Below are 21,741 nucleotides of genomic sequence, written 5' to 3'. Positions count from 1 at the left end.
CAGAGTGAGATTAAGCAGCTTGAGGAAGGTCACCTCACTAGCAAGAAAGAGCTGGAATTGGAACCCAGGCAATCCTAGAGTGTATATTCATAAGTAATATGTGGTATGGCTTATGTGAGAAATACTTCTTTGTTTGAAAAATTCCAAATTTTGTCTAGACATACAGCTCAGTGGGACCGTGCTTCTCTAGAATATGCAAGAACAAACAAGCAAACCCTCCGAATTTAATGTCGTGTGTTTCACCCAAGAGTACAAGACATATACATAATTCTGTGGTAATGCTGCTCCTATGACATTATTAAAAATATATTTGCATGTGTTTCGTATATTTTCAAAATATATTTACATATATTTTCCTTTACATATATTTCCAAAGGTTGCTTTTGTTTTATTTTCTTTCTTTCTTTTTCTTTTTTTTTTTTTTTTTGATTTTTCGAGACAGGGTTTCTCTGTAGCTTATTTTGGTTTTTCAAGACAGGGTTTCTCTGTATACCTCTGGCTGCCCTGGAACATAGTTTGTAGACCAGGCTGGCCTCCAACTCAGAGATCCACCTGTCTCTGCCTCCTGAGAGTGCTGGGATTAAAGGTTTGTGCCACCAAAGGTTGCTTTTTAAAACTAAATATTTTTATTAGCTTTTTGAAAATTTCTTTCAGGGCATTTTGACCATATTTGTCCCCAACTCCTTTCTTAAGTCCTCCCAGATTCACCCCCACCTCCCTACTCCCCGCCCCCCATTCATATGTTTACATTTTTTGTTTGGTTTGTTTTTGCTTTTTGTTTTTGAGACAGGGTTTCTTTCTATAGCCCTGGCTTTCCTAGATCTTTCTCTGTAGAGCAGTTTAGCCATGAATTCAGGGATCTGCCTGGCCCTCCTCTGCCTCCTGAGTGCTGGGATTAAAGGTGTGTCCATTGTCCAGCTTTTTATTTCTTAATTTAATCATCCATGAACTCTAATTTCTTCTTGTGTTTTTGATGCCATTTCCTCAATTAAAATCTATTTTTATGACAGTTTCTTTGAAAGGAGTGGTGCACAAAATCAATCCATTGTTATAAAGAATTATATTCTTACAAGTACTAACTTTTCTTTGTATTTTTCATAATAGATTTACTGAGATGTAATTTACCATACAACTTACCCACTTAAAGTCAGTGCATTTCCCATGTTGATCCAATTCTGTAACCTATCACTGTAATCAATTTTACAATTATTTTATCACTTCTAGAAAGCATCAGTTACTCTTTAGTTATCAGTCCTCCAATTCCATCAATTCCTAATCAACCTCTGATCTAATTTTTGCCACTAAATATAGCTAGCTTGAAGATTTCTTATCAATGGAAACTTAGACTATATGGCTTTTGTAAGTCTTGCCTCTTTCATTAAGCATAATCTTCCTTCTTCCCTCCCCCTCTCCTTTTTCTTTCTTACTTTTTTAAAGAGACAGTTTCCTTATTTAGTTCTGGCTGGCTTGAAATGCAATATGTATACCAGTATGGCCTTTAATTCATATAGACACAGGCCTGCCACTGTCTCTTGAGTGCCGGAGCTAAAGGTATGACCACCATTCAAGGCCTATTTTATTTTTAAAGGCCAGGTCTCTCAGTGTAGCTAAGGCTGACCTGGAACTTGGGATCCTCTGGCCTTAGCCTTCCTTTGCTGTGATTATATTCCAGCTTTTCTGTTATTTTTTTTAAATTGTAAAGTAAGGAGATATGTGTTTGCATGCAGAGAGAATCCAAATAGGAATTCACTAGATGTTTGCTAAGTTGCAGTGGATTGGCAAAGAGGCTCCAATACATGTTAGCAAAAGAGAGATTTAGCATGAATCTTGATAGAGAGTTATATGAGTTTTTCATACTGTACCTTTATTGAAGAACAATATACTATATTGTTCTGCTAGTCTAATAGCAATCTGTTTTTGATGGTTTCAATATTACCCTTTTATTTCTTCGATCTTTTCAATCATAACATTTTCAAGGGAGCACATCAATCATTTGCTGTGCTAAGTCATTTCTATTTACAGATGGTATGGCATATCTGTTGTTCAGACTGAAAAGGAAAATTACACTCACGGAATCCCATTCATCTTGTAGCAGGACCTGGGACTCACAAAGAAAGTGTAATTTTTGTCACAGTCATAGGAAACTGTCAAAAAGATGATGGCTAAAAAGCATTGCTGTTAGCTTCAGTCTGTAGGGGCTAGACAGATGGCTCAGTGGTTAAGAGCCCTGGCTGCTCTTGCAGATGGCCTGGGTTTGGTTCTCAGCACCCATACCACAGGCCTCAAAACCATTTTTAACTCCAGGCCTAGGAAACATGACACCACTTCTGGCCTCCGCTGGCTCCTGTTTGCATGTGGTGCATATACATACACTCAGGCACACAAATACATATAAAATAAATGTTAAATAAAAGAATTTCAGACTGTAAACATAATGAATTTTCTTTCAAAAGATTGTGAATATTCTTGCTGTGCTTTGGGAAGAACTGGAGCATCAAGTTGTATGTAGTTAATAACTGCATGAGAGCTATTTGGGTGAGTTTTTCTAAGTTCAGATGTCACATGGCCTGTCTGAAGGGTTGCAGACCAGATAAGTGATGCTCTGAAACCTTATTTGAATCTATGCAAGATTCTGCTTCAGGTTGAGGCAGTGACTGGTACCAGGTGGTTATTTAATAGGAGATTCTTAAATGAATACGCACATGCCTGCTTGTTTCCTTGAGCCTGTTTTTTTTTGTTTTGTTTTGTTTTGTTTTGTTTTTTTATCTTAAAATAAGACTTTGGGTTCTGGAGAGATGGCTCAGCAATTAAGAGCACTGACTTCTCTGCTAGAGGCCCTGGTTCAATTCCCAGCCCTCACATGGCAGCTCACAAACATCTGTAATTCTAGTCCCTGGTGATCTGATGGGAGCATGTGCTCTTTCCAGAAGTTCGTTTGTCATTACTCTTTAGTGTGAGCTCAGTGGCATGTGTGTGCAGAGGGTTCAGAACCAGTTTTCGTCTATCATATATGAACAGGAATCCTAGACAGAGCACAAATGGATACAAAAGAGTATCAGCATAAAATAAAAGCCCCAGGGCTGGAAATTATTGCTATTACATTTTGTGATCTAAAATAAAAATATGTCCTATAAAATGAGAAAGCTTGTACATACCAATTACTTATTTCAATGATGATTTTCTTTATGGAACTTCTTAGCTCAGTAGAACTGAAATTTCTGGAATGGTAATCTGTACTCCTATCATTGAAATAAGACCCACAAGAGCACTGAGTCTCCTCTGTAGCAACTCACCATAGAGCTGCTTGGTCTTTGAAAACTGCAAATAAGGAGACTATGGGAATGGTCTTCTACCTTGCCTTTTTACCTGTAGATTGCTTTGACATTTTGAACTAAGTACCTCTGCACAATATTTTTTCTTTGGAGAAGAAAACCCAACCATTCAACCAAACAACCAAAGGAATTCTTGATCAGATAACTATGGAGAACATTGCACATATGGCTTGTAACCTAGGAGTTATGTGTGTTTGTTATGAAATACGGCAATGCGTTTAATCTTCAAAGTTTGTCAAAGCAATCTACAGGCAAAAAGGCAAAGTTTCATAAATTTATTCGATTCTTTACTTTTTCCTAGAACATTTATCCAAAATGCTTTTGGATGGCATTTGGCCCATAGTAGTCAGGTGTGGTGGCATAGCCAGCTCTCAGGAGGCAGAGGCAGGCAGATCTCTCAGGTCAATGCTAACATAGTCTACAGAGTGTGTTCCAGGACAGCCAGGGATACACAGAGAAACCTTGTCCTAAACAATAACAGTGAAAAGAACAAAGAAAGCCCAATATGGTGGCACAAACCTGTCCTTCTAACATTTGGGAGGTAGAAGCAGGAAGATAAGACATTCAAGGTCAGCCTGGGCTACAGAAGACACCGTCCTAGATTAGAGTGAATAGAAAAGACATCTTTATGGGCTTTCAACACCTACTGTGTAAAAAGCTGGTAGGTGCTCTGAATTTCTGCAAGTTACACAATGAAAACAAGAGCATCTGACTAGATAGATGTCCCCTCCTCTTGTATGTCATTCCAAATAGATTCATTTCTGTACTTCATAGCACTTAAAAAAAATCTTTGACTTTTGGAGAGATGGCTCAGTGGTTAAGAACATTGCCTGCTCTTCCAGAGGTCCTGAGTTCAATTCCCGGCAACCACATGGTGGCTCACAACCATCTGTAATGAGGTCTGGTGCCCTCTTCTGGCCTGCAGACATACACACAGACAGAATATTGTACGCATAATAAATAAATATTAAGAAAAAAAAGGAAAAAAAAGAAAAAAAATCTTTGAATCTTTGAATTCTAACCTCATTTCCTCATTTGAGATAAAAAATTAGTGGTTGTGTACAACTTTATGATCAAGATAGCAGGGGTTGGAGGTATGGCTCAGTGGGTAATGCTGCTATTGCAGAGGACTGGGTTCAGTTCCTAGTATGCATATGGTGGTTCATAACCATCTAGAACTCTAGCTATAGGGGATCTGATGTCCTCTTCGGCATCTTCAGGCACTACATGCACAGGGTACATGTACAAACACGCAGGCAAAAAATACTTATGTACATTTAAAAAAAGCCTAAGAGCTTGACACTTCTTATGTTACTGAACTGCAAGAGATTTCCTCAACTTTGATTTTCAGTTTGTGCCTGATTGTTTACACACAAACAAGGTTTTTTTTAGAGAGATGTATTATTTTTAATTATTTGTATGTGTACTTATATGTATCGCTGTGTGAGTATGTGCGGACGAGTGCAGTACCCACATGGATCCAGAGGCTTTGGATCCCTTGGAGCTGGAGTTGCAGGCAGTTGGGAGGTGGGAACAAATTTGAGTCATCTGTCAGAGCACAAGCAGCCCTTTTAGGTTTTGCCATATGGTTCATGTAAGAAGACTGCATGGTTTTTATTTGTAATGAAGCACTTGACCAGCTTCATGTCAAAGGTGTTTTTGCTCAGCATGGAAGATGTTGTAATGTGAATTTCGTCCAGCACTGTTATCAAGATTTTTTTAAAAAATTGTTTGTTTTTTTGTTACTTTGAAACAAGCCGAGAGTGGCCTCAAACTTGATGGAGTCAAAAATGACTTGCATTTTCCTATACTCCTTCCTCCTCCTGAGTGAGTGCTGAACGGGATTACAAATGGGTGTCAAGACGCCTGGTGTATGTGTTGCTGGGCATGGGTCTCAGGGCTTCATGTGTACTAGGCAAGCATGCTATCAACTGAACCATGTCTCCAATATTTCCTATGCTTTGAAATGAAAGAGTTTAAGGGTTCTGCGAGAGAGGCATTATATATCTTTTTCACTTTTGTATCATGGAAGGAAATCTGCAAAGAAATGTAAGAGCCTCAGGTCCAAACAGGGTGCACCTCAGCATCATGACTTTCTCTTTTATATTTTAGAATCTAAAGAATCTAGTGTTCTCCACTTCCTTGTTTTTAGCAACAGTCTTACCTTGTCCACTGTGGATGCTCAGGGTCAGCCATCTGTCTTCTCTTACCTTTGCATTGTTAGTTCCACTCCCTTTAGTCGATTGCTAATCTAGACTATTTTTTTTTAAAGTGGTAGCATCTCTTTTTACCCTCAACCTATCCTTTTTCATTAGTATGAAAACCCTATTTTATAGGATGGCATTTTAGGTCTCAAAAATAAGAGTGTATTTTCATTGTGTATGTGATTTTCGACAGTGTTGGCTCTCCTAGAATATGGGGTACATTGGAAAGTATCTGCTATATGGCCCTAAAATGGAGGACATGAAGGGAAGGATACATGAGTCACTTGCTCAAGGCTACAGAGCATCTCAGTGGCAGAGATAAAATGAAACCATGGTCTTCCTATTATCAGCCTGTAGCCTTTTGTTTTATGGCCAAGGCCAATTTTTAATGTGTATATCTAAACTGTGGAGTAATAAATTTTATAGTTCTTCAAGATTCTGAATGGTACAGGAATGATCAGGCAGCATATGTATTATTTCCAGTTTGCCATCTGAGATGAAATTCATCAATTTATTTTAATAAATATTCTTGCTATTCAAATCAGAAGAGAAATCTGGGTTTCTTTTGTAGGGATGCTTCTATGTTCTAATGCTGTTTGTTGTGAGAGAAGGTCAATCTCCTTATGTAGCATTGGCTGGCCTAGAACTCACTGTGTAGACCAGGCTGGCTTTGAACTCAGAGACTAGTCACCTGCCTATACCTCCCAGTGCAGGGATTATTGGCATGTGTCACCACACTTCTAGTGTTCTTTTATTCACACCATTACTACTTCAGAAGCATGTGAGGACAGAGGAATATCTAGGCTATTCCAGAAGATATAGTTCTTCTACCATATCTCCATGTCTAAAGATGTCAATGTGTGACTGTTATAAACATTATTTTATTGGGGCCACCACAGTGTTGAAAGAATTATTTCATATGCTAATGTGTATGCTTTGGCTTGGGATATACCAGGAATCTAAAGCTATATAAATCTATATGTATATACATAATATATTAATTACAAGACAATTTTAAGAATTAATTTTTATGTTCTGAAAAATCACATTTTTAAAGAAAGGTTAGCACATATTTATGTATTTACTTCGCACAATGCATGTGTAGAGGTCAGAAGACAACTTTCAACTTACAGGAGCAGCTTCTCTCCTGCTACCGTTTGGGTCCCAGGGACCAAACTCAGGTTGTCAGGCTAGCTGTGTGGCCATTTTGTGGACCCTCAATCATATGTTTTTAATGAGTTGTATTTTATGAAAATAAATATACCAATTAATTATGTTTCCAATTGGGTAGGTCATTCTGTAAGATAGGATGTTCTGCAGCTTTGTCAATTCTTTTGAGGAGTCTTGTTCTTGATAAAGTACATCTATATGCAATGATTTCAGGAGCACTAGGAAGGCTGTATCATCAGCCTGACACCACCAAGTGTGAGCACTTTGAAGGTCCTTTATATCAGAAAGCGAGTGGAAAATATGGCTTCAGTAAGAGATGTGAAACCACAGGCATTAAATCAGCAGTCCAAAATACCCTAGTTCAATGACCTATTTTCTTTTAAAAAGTTATCCTTGTTCATGGACTGTAGGCAGATAATGGACTTTTAGTTTTGATCCCTGTAGTGTTTGGTAGATTTGGACATTGTGAGCTAGCATTTAAGATCTAGGGCAACTAAAATGACTATATGAAATAATGCAGGGAAAAATGGAGTGAAAAAATGCCACTGTTAATTAGGAGCCTACTGTTATGTGAGCTGTTTCAAGTTACAGTTCACTACCCCTTGTTAGGTAGGTATTATGATGCCCAGGTTACAGTGGAGGAAACTGCGCCTCAATGACCTGCCTGTCTTAAGTTTTATATAGCTACTACGTGCAGTCAATGGGATTTGAATCCAGGTCTTTCTCATTCAGGAACACTGTACTATTAATCTTCCTAAATTAGGGTTAATAATACCTACCTTGGGATATTTTAAGGATCCAAATGATTTTTATTTTTTTGACGATTTTTTTTATTATGTATACAACATTCTGCCTCCATGTATGCCTGCAAGCCAGAGGAGGGTGCCAGATCTCATTACAGATGGTTGTGAGCCACCATGTGGTTGCTGGGAATTGAACTCAGGGCCTCTGGAAGAGCAGCCAGTGCTCTTAACCACTGAGTCATCTCTCAAGCCACCTTCCAAATGATTTATATAAGAACCCCAAGTATGTGTTGTAATTACAAAGTTCTATGGAATGAAACCTCACCATATGGAAGGCAGTCTGCTGCAGCGTGTGCATGGCTCCTCTTTAAAGAAGCCGGGCTGTTTTTACCTTGTTCTTAGTTTGCTCATGAGTGAGAGTAGTTTTTGTTCCAGGCTTAGATCCTGAAAAGTGGGCCGTTGGTTCTATATACTCTGTGATGGCATAAAGAGCATGACTCTCTTTCCCTGTAGCTGAGCGAGGAAAGAGGAGACAACTGCTCATCCGTCTGTACACACACATCTCTAAGGGCCTCAGTGTTCTTTTGGGCACAATGAGAATTTCTGTATGCTTCTAGCTACATTTTAACAGTGGTGTTGTTTGATCTCTTGTTTGTCATAGAAACTGGGCTCCTCCTCCAGTTAAAGGACATCAATCATTTCTTAATGCAAGACATTGCCTTCCTGTCTGGTAAGCAAGCTATCATTTATTTAAGGGCAGATAAATGTATGAACTGGTCAACAGAGTTCATTTGAGACTTATATAAATAACTTGTTATCCATATCTATATATACACATATACAAATGTACATACGCAATTGAAAGTGTTTTAATAATCATATGTTGGGCATCTAGTTACTAAACAAGTGGAAACTCAGATTAATTAAGGACTTTTCAACAGTTTTAAATATGTCATTAAGATCAATCTTACTTGGGGGCTGGAGAGATGGCTCAGAGGTTAAGAGCATTGCCTGCTCTTCCAAAGGTCCTGAGTTCAATTCTCAGCAACCACATGGTGGCTCACAACCATCTGTAATGGGGTCTGGTGCCCTCTTCTGGCCTGCAGGCATACACACAGACAGAATATTGTATACATAATAAATAAATACATATTTAAAAAATAGATCAATCTTACCAGTCTTGTACTTTTAACTTTTAAACTAAGTCTTTAGATACCCATAATGGGAGAATGCATGTGTCTTAGAAGGGTGTGATCTAGATCTAGCTAGCTAGCTACCTACCTACCTAGAGGCGGAGTCTCATTATGTAGTGTTGGCTGGCCTGGAACTCGCTCTGTAAATGAGGCTGGCCTTAAGCTCATAGAGAATAATCTGCCTCTGCTTCTCAGTTTCTGGGATTAAAAGTTCATGCCAGCACACTTATCCCTTTATCATTTTCTACTTACTATTTTTGTGTGTTTGGGTGTTTTTTCTATATGGATGTCTGTGTACCACATACATGAGGTGCCTGCAGAAGAAGGCATCAGATCTCCTGGAACTGGACCTACAGATAGTTTTGAGCTGCCACATGGGTTCTGAGTAGCAGCCCAGGGTCCTCTGGAAGAGCTGCCAGTGCTCCTAACTACTGAACCATAATCTTTCTAGACCCTAATTCTTTTTCTTAGTAATGGTGCCCAAACCTAAAACATAAGGCATTGGGTGATGCAGAGAATGAGACTGGATTCAGTCTTTACAAATATAAGAGTAATGCAATTTAGGTTTCAAAACATAAAACAGGGAAAGACAAAGTAACTTGGTTACTGTGTGCAGTCCTGGAGTACCCTGGGAGGGACACACACAGACACACAGACACACACAGACACACAGACACAGACACACACACACACACACACACACACACATTGGATTTAGCAGTTTAGTAGTTTCTGGCTGAATATAGGAAACTGCTACTCTATCATAGTAAATTTAGCTGTGTGTTAGGTTTGCTATTATGGTTGTCAATGTTTCCCAGACAGTGGCAGAATTCTCACGCCTCAGGTACTTTTGCTTTACTCAAGTGTTCTACCATTGAGCCACACTTCCAGTCCTCTGTGTTGCCTAAATTATGTTCTACATGGAACCATCCTTGGTGCTTGCTGCCCCCATCCACACCCATCTCACTTTTCCTGCATGCTCAGCATTTTTGTGATTGTTTAAAGAAATGCTTCTGCTTACACTTTCTTTTGAAGGAAATGCTTCCAATGGACAAACATGATTAATACCCTCCAATTTAGAATCTAAAAATCTTTTTTTAATTACAGATGTACTCTCGTATAGTACATGAAGTTGCACAATGGTAATAAGTTTAATAGATTAAAATTTAGTAGATTAATAAGTTAGTGATAATTGATCCTTAGAGGATCCATGTATCATTTCCATTGATAAGTGATGTTTGCTTAAATCATACAAGTGCCCCACCCCCTCAAGCTTGTTGAGAAAGAGAGAAGGGAAGAGAGGTGAGGGAAGGGAAGATAAGGGGATGTCCTAGTTTGCTTTTCTTTTTTTGGGGTTTATTCGAGACAAGGTTTCTCTGTGGCTTTGGAGCCTATCCTGGAACTAGCTCTTGTAGACCAGGCTGGTCTCGAACTCACAGAGATCTGCCTGCCTCTGCCTCCCAAGTGCTGGGATTAAAGGTGTGTACCACCACTGCCTGGCTCCTAGTTTGCTTTCTATTGCTGTGATAAACACCATGACTAAAAGCAACTGGGAAGATATGATGACTATTCTTGGTTCAGTTCTTTTCCTATAGAGAACCCTGACTGATACATGAGATTTATTTGGTTTACAAGACTTAATCTCAGGTTCATCCTTAAGAGAAGTCACGGCAGTTATTCAAGCAGGAGAAGAGCCAGTAACCATAGGGGAAACTGCTTATTAGCTTGCTCTCCAAGACTTGCTCATATTGCTTTCTTTAACAACCTGAATCACCTGGCTAGGGTGGCACTGCCCACATTAGGGCTGGAATCTCCCACATCAATCAATCATTAATCAAAAAATGTCCCACAGATGTGCCCACAGGCCAATCTCATGGAGGCAGTTTCTTAACTAAGAGTCCCTCTTTCCAGGTATCTCTTTTTTGTGTCAAGTGGAAAAAGAGTAACTGGCACAGAGGGAGAGGGAGAGAGGGAGAGAGGGAAGGAGGGAGGGAGGGAGAGAGAGAGAGAGAGAGAGAGAGAGAGAGAGAGAGAGAGAGAGAGAGAGAGACGCTTTTAACTGCTGAGCCATTTCTCCAGCCCATAAGCCCCTGTAGTCAAGCCAAGCCAATCTTCCTTTCTTCCTTTCTTCCTTTCTTCCTTCCTTCCTTCCTTCCTTCCTTCCTTCCTTCCTTCCTTCCTTCCTTCCTTCCTTCCTTCCTTTTTCTTCTTTCTTTCTTTGTCTTTTTCAAGGCAGGGTCTCACTGTATAGCTCTGGCTGTCCTGGAATTCACTTTGTAGACCAGGCTGGCCTCGAATTCACAGTGGTTCACTTGGCTCTGCCTCCAGAGTGCTGTGATTAAAGGCGTGTGCCACTATGCCCAGCTCTCCTGAACGTTTTATGTCTAGTGATATTCCTGGTTCTGGAATCTAGTTTGCCTAATATTAGATGGTATAACAGGATAGATTTCTGCCTCTTTCCACTTTACCAGCTATAGTAAGAAGCACGTGTTACCATATTTATTTTGATTCTGGATGATCTACCACCACACCTCAAGCTTGGATGGACAGCACTTGGCCAACCAGGCTATCAATTCCACTCCTGATTTTTGAACTTTAACTATAACACTTAAATCATTTTCCTTCCTGCTTACCATGACTCATTTTGCTCGGTTTTATGAAGTTTTCCATTGTCAATTTCTCATTTGGAATTTCGGATCACAAACCTAGTGTACACTGTGGTTTCATAATTTTGGTTGTTCAACTTAGCAGATCATCTGTTTCTTCAGCCATATTTATTATGCATACCACATGAAATTTTCTTCTTACTTGTTTATTCATTTTGTCCTCTTTGTTTTTATTTCTTGTTTTGCTTTTATTTTAGGAACCACTTTGCTAGCTTTTTATTATTGTTGTTTTGGTTTATATGGAAATTGTGATTCTCATAAAACTCTTGATTACTTCAGTCTCCTAATCATCCTTTTTATTTATTATGAACATGATTGTTATTTGATTTTTTTCAAGATAGGTTTCTGATGGGGGAAGACTCTTCTGTTTTGTGTTAATTTCATTGGTTAAATAAAGAGACTGCCTTGGCCCTTTAATAGGACATAAAATTAGGTAGGCGGAGTAAACAGAACAGAATGCTGGGAGAAAGAAACTGAGTCAAGGAGTCGCCATGATTCTCCTACCAGACACAGACGCAGGTTAAGATCTTCCTTGGTGAGAGACCTCGTGGTGTTACAGGGATATTAGAAATGGGTTAGATCGATATGTAAGAGCTAGCCAGTAAGAGGCTGAAACTAATGGGCCAGGCAGTTTCTTTATTTAACCAATGAAACAACAGATAGAAAGATGACCCTCCTCCAATAGGTTTCTTCTTGTAGCCCTGACTGTCCTGGAACTTGCTCTGTAGACCAGGCTAGACTCAAACTCATAGAGATCCACTGGCCACTACCTCTAAGTGCTGAGACTAAAGGTGTGCACCACCTTCACCCAGCCTAATCATCCTCTTTAAATCTGAAAATCCTTATTTTTGTTTTGTCATATAAATTGATAATTTGTTTAATTTGCTTTATGTTAGGTGGCCGGGGAAGGGACAATGCTTGGATCATTACATTTCCAGAAAACTGTAACTTCAGATGCATTCCAGAGGATGTAATCTCAAAAGTGCTCAACTACTTGACATCTATCGCAAGGTATGGTATTTCATTACATTCAAAAACTCTTGTTTCATATCAAATACATACTTGAATGGTATAAGAGGAAGGTTGCTTGTTAGTATAGTTCTTATTGTTATTGTGAATAGTAAATAAACATCACCTAATGTATATAAATATAACAAAAGAGGAGGCTGACAGCTACTTAAATTCTTCAATTCTGTTTTGTTTGTCCATTTGTTTTATTTTTTGAGACAGGGTTTCTTCCTTTTTTGGTTTTTCAAGATATGGTTCCTCTGTAGCTTTGGAGCCTGTCCTGTAACTAGCTCTGTAGACCAGGCTGGCCTTGAACTCACAGAGATTCGCCTGTCTCTGCATCCTGAGTGCTAGGATTAAAAGTGTGCACCACCAATGCCCAGCCAAGACAGGGCTTTTCTGTGTAGTCCTGGCTGTCCTGGATCTCACTCTGTAGACCAGTTTTGCCTCAAACTCACAGGTATCTGCCCGCCTCTGCCTCCAGAGTGCTGGGATTGAAAACCTGTGCCACCACCACCTGCCTAAATTCTAAGTATATTTAAAAATATACTGTAAAATATAGGCTGAAGATGCAAAATACATCCTGAGGAGAAAATATATAAATATGCCGAGGAACTATGTAAGTAGATTAATACTCTAGAAGTTCTGGCCCTCACAAAGTATGGCAATCATCTATAAAAGAATACTTTACTAGCCAAGAGTGAAGAAAGCCATTTTTCTCTTTGTCCAAGGATTACATACAGAAGTGGTGTTGGGGGAACTACTAGGCAGGATAATATGATTATAAAATCACTTGGCACTAGTGTATGTTAAAATGAAAAAAGTAAAAGCTTCCTTAGGGGGTATGGAGAGATTTCTCAACAGTAAGAGCACTTGTTGCATAATCGTTAGGGCCATTTATCAGATCCCAGCCTCCACATAACAATCCAGGTTTCTCACACAGCAGATATGAGCAGGTAGAACAGGAGAATCACTGGGGCTTTTGGGTCTCCAGCTTAGTCAAGAAAATGTGAGCCCCACATTTAGGGAAAGGACCTCACCTCAAAAGAATAGGTAGAGAGGGAAAGAGGAAGATACCTAATTCTCTCTCTCTCTCTCTCTCTCTCTCTCTCTCTCTCTCTCTCTCTCTCTCTCCACACACACACACTCCCTTTGAGATTATATTTATGTTGAATATAATCTATCTGTCTATCTATCTATCTATCTATCTATCTATCTATCTATCTATCTATCTATCTTTTATGATCTATCTATCTGACAGGACCATACTTTGTAGACCCGGCTGGCTGGCTGGCTGGCCTGTCTAGACTTCCCTATGTACTTCCTTTTGTAGACCAGACTGGCCTCACATTGACAGAGATCCGCCTACTTCTTTTTCCAGAGTGCTGGCATTAAAGGCCTGTGTCACCATACCCAGCCAAGATAAAATTTTAAAGGAGGCAGTTTTCATTTAGAATAAATGAAATATATTCATTTCTCTAAAGAATAGAAACATAATTTACTGGAAGAGTCTTATGAACAAAAATTGAGCTCTAAAAGAGTAAAATTTTTATTGTACCCATTGAGAATTAAAAGTATTGTTAGGGCAAATCAAAGTTATATTATCCATTAAACTGCCTTCCCTCAAACTCAAACAGCAGGCTGTAGTGGAAAACAATATATTTAACCATATATATTTTCAAGTGAACAAAAAGATCATTGATAGATTACTGTGTGAAGTTAAGCTTGATGTAATGAAAGGCAGAGGGTGTTCAGTTTTCTTCCCACCAATATTTCAAGATTCTAAATTAATTTTCCTAATCCTTCTTTGTGATATAACCTTTTCCTATTTCATTTTCATATGTATGCATGTGTTTTTGTGTGAATGAACGCCATGTCTGTGTGTGTGCCTGTGGAAGCCAGGAAAGGACATGGATTCCTTGGACTCGGAGTTACAGGTTATTGTGAGTCCCTATGTAGGTACTGGAAATCAAACTCAGGACCTCTGTAAGAGGAGCAAGTACTCTTAACCTCTGAGCCACCTCTCCAGCCACCTCATTTTCCTATTTAAAAGACTGAAGTTAGTACTGAAAAAGAAAGTTTAAATATAGGGGAATATAGATTTAAAATAACTTTTAAAGAGTGCTTTTTGGGGTTTAATTTGAGATCTAGCTCTCCTGGAATTCACTCTGTAGACCAAGCTGACTTCAAATTCACAGAGATTCACCTGACTCAGCCTCCCTGAGTGCTGGGATTAAAGACATATAACACTACTTCTTGGCTAAGATAGCACTTCCAAAGCTAAACTTTTCTTCAAGTAAACATTAACTGTAAAATAGTCATAAATAAAGACACATATAACAAATAAGAGTTCTTACTGACAAAAATTATTATTTCTTATCTTGTAGACAAAATGGATCTGACTCCCGATTTACTATTATTCTGGATCGCAGATTGGATACATGGTCTTCCCTCAAAATTTCCCTCCAGAAAATCTCAGTAAGTACTCTACAGAAATTTCTTCTTTACTTATACTTTGCCTTTTGAAAATATGGATTATTTTGATATTGATGGAGACAATAAATGTTGATATTGATATAGTGAGAAGGGAAAGTAGTAAGGTTTGTGGTCTGAAGTAAAGAACTCAGACAGGTCTCAGTGAAGAACTTGAGACCCCACTAGAAGTCCTCGTGGGAAGAATGAGGAATTGATGGTTCAAATTATAAGTGAGCAAAGACTTGTGGTTCTCTATGACTTCCAGAGGAAGGCATATATTTTATGGGATTTTTTGGAAAATGGAGGTATCTATGTTGTATACCTATGACACATAGAAAATTGTGAAGAAAAAATTTCAAGCAGTAGTTCAGTTGGTATTCTAAGCACTCAGAGATAAGCCCTCCCATCTTTTTTCTTCTCAAATATTTATTGTTTATTTCTGGCAAAAATCTAGTATATTAGTATATTATTAGTAGTATATTTGTTATCTCTTGTCAGCTCCTGTGGCCTGAAGTTCTCTGTCTCCTGACTGACTCAGAGGCTACTTCCACCAGAAGAAGTCTATTTACTTACAAAGGCATGACAAATATTGAGGTTGTTGAAGTTCTGAGTCATTACTGTTTTGCTATATTGTTTGTTGACAAACATAAAAGCATACTAACACTTAGAGCCAGATATAGTAGCAAAGTGAATAAGATCATCCATTTCATATCCATCATGAGTTATTCCTTATTTGGGGGCCATTTAGTAGGGGTTTTCTTTTATTTGTTTATAACAGGTATTTAATCATAAATAGTACATCCTAATTTCTTTTACTTTTGCTAATATAAAACTTTCTGAAAGCAGAAGGGCTCATGACTCTGGTCGGTAGTCTACCAGAGCAGAGAAGTAATAGCGGCAGGAACATGAAGCAGCTGATCACAATATATTCTTAGGCAGAAGAACAGAGAAATGAGTGTGTACATGCTAGTGCACAGCTCACTTTCTGTGCCTTGCGAATGGTGCCACCCATAGTGGGCAGGTCTTCCTGCCTCAGTGAACACAATTAAGATAATCCCCCACAGACATCTTCCAGAGGCCCATCTCCCAGGTGATTTTAGATTTTTGTCAAGTTAACACTTAGCACTAACCATCACACAGTGAAGAGAGCCTAAAAGTCAAACAAAGTACTAAAATAAAATAACAATACTGACTGTAGCTCTGTCGGTAGAGTGTTTGCCTACAAAGCACTGGGTTCCATCCGTAGCACTACACGAATCGGGTATGGTGGTACATACTACTCAGGAGGCAGAGGCAGGAGGATAGACAGTTCAAGGACATATTCAGTTACATAGTGAATTTAAAACCAGTCTGGGCTATATGAGACCACGTCTCAAACAATAACTACAGAAAGGCCTTCATGAGTGCATTTTTTCTGCTCTAAAGCATTCATAGTTCTAAGTATGATTGATAATCCTTTTTCTTGATTAAGAGACCCATGTAAAAAGCTGTGGAAACAGGACAATCAGTGAGACTTGCTGGCGGGTAGTCTAGTTCCAGGCCCTGGGACAGAGTCTGTCTCAATGGAGAAAGGCAAGAGTGACAGAACAGGAGACTGAACAGCTTTTGGTTTCTGTGCATGCACATGGGTATACGAACACACATACACACACCACACACACACACACATACACTTATACTCACTGTATTAGTTATTTTTGTTGTTGTTGCTGTAATAAGACACTTCAACCAGAGCAACTTGTAGAACAAAGTTTATTTGGGTTTATGGTTTCAGAAGGATAAGAGCCATCATGACACGGAATCCTGCAGCAAGTGGCAGGCATGGTGGCAGGAAGCAGATGCTGAGAACTCGCATCCTGAGCTGCAAGCATGGAGAGGAGAGAGCAGTTGGAAATGAGTCTTTAAACTCTTGCTGGGCGGTGGTGGTGCACGCCTTTAATAACCAGCACTTGGGAGGCAAGAGGCAGAGGCTGACAGATCTCTGTGAGTTCGAGGCCAGCCTGGTCTACAGAGCTAGTTCCAGGACAGCTAGGGATGTTATACAGAGAAACCCTGTCTCAACCTCCCCCACTCAAAAACAAAAAGAAAAGGAAAAGGAGAGAGCAGTTGGAAATGACGAGTCTTTAAACTTTCAAAGTCCATCTCCAGTGACATTCTTCCTCCAAGAAGGCCATACCTATTAAATATCCCTATACAATGCCACCAATGGAGGATCAAGTGTCCAAATAAAAAGCCTATGAGTCTATGGGGGGACATTCTCATTCAAATCACCACACACAAAACAAAATTGCTCTGGAGATGCAGTTTGGTAGATGTTTATTTTTAATATTTTATCTTCTTTCTTTCTAAAGATATATTTCATTTTAATTATGTATGTATGTGAATATGTGAGTGTTGGTGCCCAAGTAGTCCAAAAGAAGATGTTGGATCCCTTGGAACTGGAGTTATAAGTAGTTGTGGATCACCAGACATGGGTGCTGGTAATCATATACATGGGTCCTCAGGAGAGAAGTTAGTGTTTTTTGTGGTCTATTATGCTAACATTTGCCATTTTTCTTCTGGTCCTGGGGAGAGAACCTAGGGCCTCATGTGTATTACCACTGCCTTATATCCCCACGTGGTTTATTACTTTCAGTGAGATAAGTATCTGTGTACATGTATGCCTGCAGGCCAGAGGAGGGCGCCAGACCCCATTACAGATGGTTGTGAGCCACCATGTAGTTGCTGGGAATTGAACTCAGGACCTTTGGAAGAGCAGGCAATGCTCTTAACTGCTGAGCCATCTCTCCAGCCCCCTCAGTGAGATAACTGTAAAGTTCAGTGTGAAGACCTTAACTTACAGCTTACAATGCCTGAAATATAATCTCATTTTTCTCATATCACTAATCATAATTGTCTATGTGTTAACATATTGTCTACCCATGATAGTGTGCTAAGTATATAGGAGAAACATGTAAGATTTTCTGTTTGGGAATGGTGTATTTTAGATGAGACAATGTTCAATACTAAGCCAGATCGCTTAGTTCATTGATTTTTTTTTACTCCTTTTATTACTAAAAATAAAATAGTAGATGTATAAAATAAAATAGAAAAACATATAGCTTCCAAAATAAATGAAAGAAGGCGGGTTAGGCTTCATAATTAATGAGAGAAGAATTTGAAATTATTGCTAGTTGACCTATGATAATTGTACAAATGGGACTGGAGAGATGGCTCAACAATTACGAGCACTTGCTGCTCTTGCAGAGAGGACCCAGGTTCACTTCTCAGCATCTACATGGTGGTTCACAACCATCTGAAACTCCAGTTCCAGGGGATTTGACCTCTCTCCTAACCTCTGTGGGCTCTTGCCTGCATGTGGCACATAGACATATACTCAGGCTCACACATATATGCCTAGGATAAAATAAATATTAGAATAATTGTGGCCAGACCTGGTGGTTCAAGCCTTTACACCCAGAATTTGGGAGACAGAGGCAGGCAGATCTCTGAGTTCGTGGCCAGTCTAGTTTATAGAATGAGTTCCAGGACAGACAGGGCTACACACAGAAACCTTGTCTTAAAAAAACAAAAGGAAAACTTGTATATATTAATGGGGTAAAACGTGATGCTTTCACACACACACACACACACACACACACACACACACACACACACACACACATATAGTGTAGTGACATGTCTATCACATCAAACATTTATCATTTCTTTGTGGTAAAAACATTCAAAATGCTCTCTTTAGCTATTTGTGGGAAGGTTAATTTGAGGGAGAATCTTCTCCATCTTAAAAAGTTTGCGTGCATATTCTCTTCTTTCAAGATTATCAGGATACAGCTTCATAAACTGTAACACTTCTCAACCCTTAAGCCCAGAATAGAATGTAGTAATACAATATAGAATTGAAGTTTAAGTCTCAGAGCAGTGCAGGACAAGAGGACAAGGTATCAGTGAGTACTACCTTCACAACGAATCTTAGCATTCCACCTTAAAAAATCTAACTACGCAGAGGCAAGCCAGTCCCATCCGGACTGTTCCTGAGGAGGAGAGCTCTTTTTTTTCTCTCTCCCTCCACTATTAGGACCTGCCTGATCTTCTTGAATAGTCCAGCACAAGCTAATCCACAAGGCTCAATCAGGCTAAGTAGTTGGGGGACTGTGTCAACTCTGAATCACAATGAGCAGCAGGGAAGGACCTGTCAGCTGACTAATCAGGGCTAGTGGATTTTTTTTGCAGCTCTGCCGCGGTGGTAATGGAAGCAGCCGTAGCTTTGTTTGATAGAGATTTTTGGCTGCTGCTTTTAAATACCACCCAAGAAGCAGCTCGTATTTCATCAATGTTGCATTGACAATCGGAAAAGAAGAGTGTAATTGTGTATAGGCGAGATGGCAGAAGCAAATCCCCCGAGAGGCAAGATGAGGTTCAGAAGGAATGCGGTAAGGGCTCTGCCTGCAGTCCTGGAAAGCCTATTCCCAAGTTCAAGTGCAGGGATGCTGCAGCATGGTGCTACAGCACAAACTGCTGAGTGGGGCTTTTAAGGACAGATGGGGAGAATGGACTCTTGTATTTTCGTGAACTGCATTGATGTGATTACTGTGAGACCGGCCTAGGGTAATTTAAGGAAAAGAGGTAGAATATCGCTTCAAAATCTCAATGTCATCAAGTTTATCAGAGAGCATTGCTGGTCATGTTATTTGTTTAAGAGTGTATTAGCAATTTAGAATGGTTTGCCTGCATAGCTTTAAATAACCAGTTAAAAGAATACCTAAAAAAAGGGTTTATGGTGTTTTGTTTTGTTTTTTTTTGGACACTGGTAAATAGAGTGTGATATCCTGGATGGGTCTGGAGGCAATTTCACCACGACTTAAAAAGGCAGCCGCTTAGCTGTGACTTTAAAAGTGGAAGCATTTAAGCATCTGTAATGATAGGAAATTTTTGTAGTTTCAGGTCTTTTATAAATGTGCACTTTCAAGGGGCAAAATTCTACCCATTACCAACTGTTAGAAGGGACAGGAAAGTGGCTTGTTTTCCAGCATACGCTACAATTTTCAAGTTCCTCCTTTGCTTACTTTCCATAAACTTTCCTATCTACTCATTCATTCATTCATATATCCATATTCTAAATTACTCAGAAAATTTCTTCCATAATCTTCAGATTTGTTTTAGAGGAATGTTGAAATAACCCAGGCTAATTTATTATCAAGCCATTCATCCACAGGTCATTAAGTGTCACCTTAAAAAAAAACCCAACAGATTGTTATTCTTATTGTTGACTTAAGATAGAAACTTGCCTGTTCAAGTATTGAGGTAACATACACAAAAGTGAAAAGCTAAATATTACCTATAAAAAATAAATTAAAATCCAATCGAGGACAAGGAAAGAAAAGAATTGCATTGTTGCTGAGTGACAGCAAATGCTAATAGTTGAACGATTTTTCTAATAAGCATTTTAGCTTAGAATGTTCTTTAACAATTACGTTTATTTTGATAAAGTTATGTATTCAGTCCTACACATGATTTTACATTATGAGAATACATACTTGTGTCAAACTTTAACAACCAATTTATAATACATGTAAAGTGTGTGTATGTGTGTTTGCAATATTGTATGGAACTGACATTCACGGTTTTAGTAGCAAAGGTGCCTTGACTTCACCTTTTGGAACGTTCCTAATTCCTTTCTGTGCATACATATTTTCTCAACACTAAACTTTTATGTACACACACTTTAATACACACACAGATACAGCACCCAGGTAGTAACTGAATAGATGTATCTTCACTGTGCTCCCTGTGACTCCAGTCTCAATGGTAAATATATAATAGCTCTTGACTAAAGACACTCTCAGTCCAGGAGAGAGGAAAAGTATATCTGTAAATATTTGTTTCAAAAGAACTTCAGGCTAGACGTGGGGAAGGCCTGCCATGGCAGATGTCATTTGTTTGCACCTTAAGTCACTACATGTGTTTTTCTTACCTTTCTCTGAATTTTCCCCATGATTTTTATTTCCCTCAAATGAATTACTTTAAGTGGCCTGCTAGGAGCAGGTATCTAAAAATGCAATTGATTGGATTGATTCTGAAGCCTAGAGCTCGAGTGGTAGGAAAATTTGTTTTGTTTGACTTGAGTGAAGGATTTGGGCCCTTAGTTAGTGACAAAATGGCTTAATTGGGAAGGACTTTTGGATTTGGACTGATTCTGGAGGCTGTGGTAGGCCTAACAAGAAGGCCTGGTAGAATGCAAAGTCTCAAGAGAGGATTAAACTGATTACCTGGTGGAAATTGAAAGATTCACTGAGCAGTAAGGAGGGGATTAGAAGAGATACATGTGATAAAAGGGAAAAACCACAAGGAATTGGTATTGCTTAGGACTATCCTCTTCCCCAGGGCTCTTGGCAAGTTGCCGGGCAACACTCGAGGGCACTCATACGTTCTGTACAATTGAGAGTGCGGACAGGGTTAGGATAGGGGAGATAATTAAAGCAGCTCTTGCCATAGGAAACTCCTCCCTATAGCTCCGTGTCATGGGGTTTTCCCATGCCATCATATACTGTCATGATATTAGCTTTCTCTTACCTTTGCTCCAAGCCTTCTCTCTGTGCCTCCTGTTCCCCCACCCAACTTCTGCTAGCTATAAAGTCAGAACAGGATGAATCTATTCCCTTTGATCCTGCTAATGAGCCTCCCTGCTATAGAAAAAAGCCCATAGCTCACTCTCATTTGGTCCTTTCAGCTTCCCTTTCTCTCTCCTCAGTGACAGGTCATGCAGGTCAACTCTTCCTGGCATCCACAGTTCTCATTTCATGGGCTACAGGATGCTCAATTGTTTTCCATAACTTCAAAAATTGTTAACTGGTCCCATTTTGTAGAGTCAAATGAATTCATTTCTAAATTGCAAAGAGTAAATCTGCATGTATATGAAAGGTTAAGTGTAGATAAAAAGCTATTTATGA

General features: G+C 39.2%; 1 protein-coding gene across 19 annotated transcripts in view; it reads left to right on the top strand.

Annotated features, from left to right (window-relative positions):
* Mcf2 (MCF.2 cell line derived transforming sequence) overlaps positions 1–21,741 on the top strand; it is a 100,730-nt gene that overhangs the window by 9,574 nt on the left and 69,415 nt on the right. For 9 of the 19 annotated variants that reach the window (XM_075957432.1, XM_075957439.1, XM_075957431.1 and 6 more), the window contains exon 1: positions 18,807–19,224. In XM_075957432.1, the coding sequence (XP_075813547.1) occupies positions 19,174–19,224 (51 nt within the window). In that variant the 5' untranslated portion in view covers positions 18,807–19,173. Of the gene's footprint in view, positions 1–8,110; positions 8,180–12,204; positions 12,320–14,703; positions 14,795–18,806; positions 19,225–21,741 lie in introns of those variants that run through there. The other 10 variants (XM_075957424.1, XM_075957423.1, XM_075957422.1 and 7 more) reach the window with 7 other exon arrangements.

Source organism: Microtus pennsylvanicus, chromosome X, assembly GCF_037038515.1.
Source record: "Microtus pennsylvanicus isolate mMicPen1 chromosome X, mMicPen1.hap1, whole genome shotgun sequence".
NCBI classification, from domain to species: Eukaryota; Metazoa; Chordata; class Mammalia; order Rodentia; family Cricetidae; genus Microtus; species Microtus pennsylvanicus.
The sequence above is the reverse complement of the archived record's forward strand: the minus strand, read 5'-3'. Positions and strand labels throughout refer to the sequence as shown.